The sequence below is a fragment of the Hesperophylax consimilis genome, chromosome 16, assembly GCF_061612785.1.
Source record: "Hesperophylax consimilis isolate HC1 chromosome 16, BYU_Hcon_1.0, whole genome shotgun sequence".
NCBI classification, from domain to species: domain Eukaryota; kingdom Metazoa; phylum Arthropoda; class Insecta; order Trichoptera; family Limnephilidae; genus Hesperophylax; species Hesperophylax consimilis.
The window spans coordinates 4535030-4538742 of NC_142851.1; the positions used below are offsets into that span (position 1 = coordinate 4535030).

At 33.3% G+C, this 3713-nt stretch overlaps 1 protein-coding gene across 1 annotated transcript; it reads left to right on the plus strand.

Moving 5' to 3' along the window:
• The first annotated feature begins 625 nt into the window (after positions 1-625).
• LOC149416580 (uncharacterized) lies at positions 626-2491 on the plus strand. Its single transcript, XM_089641278.1, has 2 exons — positions 626-1043; positions 2180-2491. The coding sequence occupies exons 1-2, from the start codon at positions 726-728 to the stop codon at positions 2489-2491; spliced, it is 630 nt and encodes a 209-aa protein (XP_089497404.1). The 5' UTR covers positions 626-725.
• Positions 2492-3713: the final 1222 nt, after the last annotated feature.

Consider the following 3713-nt stretch of genomic DNA (forward strand, 5'->3'; position numbering starts at 1 on the left):
AGTTAACTGATGTTTGTCAAGCATTTTAAAATAATAAATAATTGGTAAATTACTGGTGTTTGCACATCATAATACCCTTAAAACAGAAGGGAAGAGATAGAATAAAATAAAATATGAATAAAATGCGCCCTTGAGGTAATTTTACACAAAAACGGCGCTATACAAATCAACTTCAATAATATTTTTTTCCACAAATTTTTACAGTAGGTAGGTAGGTACCTCAAACTTATTTTTTTATGTTACACGATGAACATATTAATTTAATTTAATTCATGTTTATAAAATATTGTTGTTATAAAAAGAGAATTGTGAACCTGTATTGACGTTCAAAAATTCACTCCTGAATTCGGGATTTTCACCTGTGGCCCATGCTAAAAAATCGAGTCTCACCCAAAAGAACGTCCTAAAAAAATGTATTGAAAAGGTTTTTAGAAAAGAATATGTCGCCATAAAAATGTGCCTGGCTACGCTTGACGGTTACATACATACACTATGAAACTAGACACTCGTAACTGAGTGTATACACGGGTGTCTGAGTCTGTCAGCTCTATACGCTGTCGGTAGTCAGAACACCGCGCGCTTTGGTCGCGTCTCTGTCGACGTCGACACCGGTGGCAGTGTCCCGTTGTTCACTTTGTGAACGGGTGCTTCGCAGTGCAATCGAAGGGACCCGCGGTGTATTGAGTTTTGAAAAGCAAAACACTTTTAGCTAAAGTTGCTCGACCATGTCGCATCCATGGAGCAAAGATGATACAAAAAATCTAATTGAACATGTGGAAGGGCTTCCAGAGCTCTGGAATACATTAAATCCTGCCTATAAAGACAGGGTAAAAAAGGCAAAAACGGTTGAGAATTTGGCAGTAGTGTTTAAAACTACTGCAACAGAAATACAGAGAAAAATACATAATTTGAGGACGCAGTTAAATAATGAATTACGGAAGAAAAAACAAAAAAAACGTGGAAAGGGGGCAGAGTGGGAATTTTTCGAAAGCCTAAAATTTATGATAACAACTGCGAAATCCAAAGAAACTGTAGGAAGTTTGGTAAGTTAATATTATTTTTTAAATATATCATATTATAATCATCCGTCTTGTACAAAAAGTAATAAAATGAAATATATGTTTATTAACCACCGACTTTGCCTTGGGGTGATATAAATACTCTTCAAACACCTCGCGGATCTCCTTGCTGATTGATATGGCACACAATTATGTCCATGCATTCTTTCTTCCGATGAAAAATTGAATTATATAATGAATTTTCTTGAAGCCAATCGCCAGGAATTATGACGCCACCAATATTAGCCTACCGTGAGGTGAATGATATGTACGAACTTCAGGAAAATAGAAAGTTATGAAAAACACATTTAGCACATACAGCACCTTTAACTTTCTCAGGACATAGTTATAGTACGTTTCCGTAAGATTTTGAAAAAAATTGTAATTATTATTTCAAATGCATTTTCGACCTCAAGTCTGGCTCTGGATAATCGGTGGTAATATACACATGGTATGGCTCCGGTTGATTTCGAAAATAATATGTTTTTTTAAAATAAGACTTCATCCAAATGCATTATCACATGTCGTACACATTTAGTTTTGCCTTGGAAGCGATTGAGATGCAGAGCAATTGTTACAAGATTATCATAAAATATGAGTGATTATTCGCTTAAAACCATTCCACGAAAAAAAGCTTTTGTAGATATTTCTCTTAGTGAAAAAGCACTTAGATTATTATTTTGAATCTATGTTACGCTTCTACTCATTTAAAATACATAAAATATCTGTTATTAACCCCCCGGAGATCTTTGAAAAAAAATAAACAGAAAATTTTAATGTTGCTACTCAATTTACTCAAAAACGAAAGCTCTAATAAAAAAGATATACCACAAAAATTGAATCTAAATGTTATGTTGATTTGGCAGCTTCCCGTTTATACCATGTGCTTCCGGACACCGTGTATAAATAAATTAAGTGACAATAGATATTTTCACCAAAACTATTCTAAAAGTGCCTTTGTAGTTAGTTATAGTGTAGACTTACAGAACGTTTTGGTGCTTGCAATTCCACGCTTTCCATCCAGGGGTTATTTTGTATTAGGAATATTCCATTGAATTGAATTCCTTTGATTTTTCAGTCTTCGCTTGATTCTGCCACTTGTGATGTAATTTTTTTTTTAGGAATTTTCAGACAGCAAAGAACCACTCGTGATACCTGTAACAATTGCCTCGGCTAGAAATTCTTTCAATAAAAATAAACGACAGAAAGGAGATGAGGTGCTGAATAAGGCTTTGGAAATGATGAACAAACTCGAAGACGATGCTCAAACTTTTGGTAACTTCGTTGCTTCGTCTTTACGAAACTTGAGATCAGAAGACAGAAAAAGGATGCTCAAACGAAAGATTCAAGCAACAATATTACAAATGGAAGAGCTGGATGACCAAGTCGAAATAGGCTCTACTCCGCTCAAAGGCACTCTCCAAATTACGTAGCGATGAAATAAAAGTTTAATTTATGTAAAAGCATGTTTTTTTAAATAATAAAATATTTTTAATTTTATTTTATTTATTAAAACTTTCAGGTACTTCGATTTTAACACTTGGTATATTACACAAAGAGAAATCGATTTTAGCCCTTACGATAAATTATTGACAATTTAAGAATATTTTATCGATATGCTTTGATAATGTATCATGATTGTTGTTATGCAAAAATATTCGGATTTTCATGAATACGTGCTCCGACATTATGATAATATATTTGAAATTTACTAAAACGTTTGTCAGGAAACCTGCTAATTCATTCTTAAGGCCTGCCATCCCGTTTTTAACAAAAAATAACAAGAATTTGAAGAGATTCATAATAAGTTAGCAATGTTAATTTTTCTTCGTGTAAGTTGATAATGTAAGTGAATGATAATATCGATAACTTTATCTTTTAAAATGATGTTTAAAACTAAACTAGCATACGTCGCACGTACCTAAATTATGTATCTTTATTTGATTTAAAAAATAACAGCAGGTAAAAATTATTATTATTATTTTTCCTACACGAAGCCAAAAAACTTTAAGTTAGTTTCATTCGTTCACCTGAAATAAAAGCAGATATATTTTTGATTAGTTTGGAAACTTTTTCTAATCATTTTTTGTCCTTGTGTTTCATTGGAATGAATTATTTATGTAGTTCTAAATTTTCATTTCTCAGTTCTTTTCGAAGTTGATTAAAAACCTTCTATTTCTCTGTCATTTTTATTCAGTCTTTCTAATTTTTATTAATAAAAATGGAACGATACACGCTTCAACCACGCATTGAAATTATTAAAATTCACTTGAGTGAATCAAATGCAAATCATCTTGAGTGATGAGGCCCATTTCCACCTCGGTGGTTTCGTCAACAAGCAAAATTGTCGCATCAGGGGCTCGGAAAACCCAAGAGTTATTGTTGAAAAGCCTCTCTATCCTCAACGTGTGACTGTTTGGTGCGGTTTATGGTCCGGCGGAGTCATTGGACCTTACTTTTTTGAAAATGAGGCTGGAGCAACAGTTACGGTGAATGGATTGCGCTATTGAGAGATGAAATGATTTTTTATGGCCGGAATTGGATGGTATTGATTTGGACAACTTTTACTTTCAACAAGACGGCGCTACGTGCTACACAAGAAACGAAACCATTGATTTTTTACGATTGAATATCAAAATAACACCTCTTATTGGA

Coding starts and splice junctions, on each gene's coding strand:
- LOC149416580 (XM_089641278.1), top strand. CDS start 726: ATGTCGCATCCATGGAGCAAAGATGATACAAAAAATCTAATTGAACAT. Junction 1,044..2,179: donor AAGAAACTGTAGGAAGTTTG/GTAAGTTAATAT, acceptor TTTTTTTTTTAG/GAATTTTCAGACAGCAAAGA.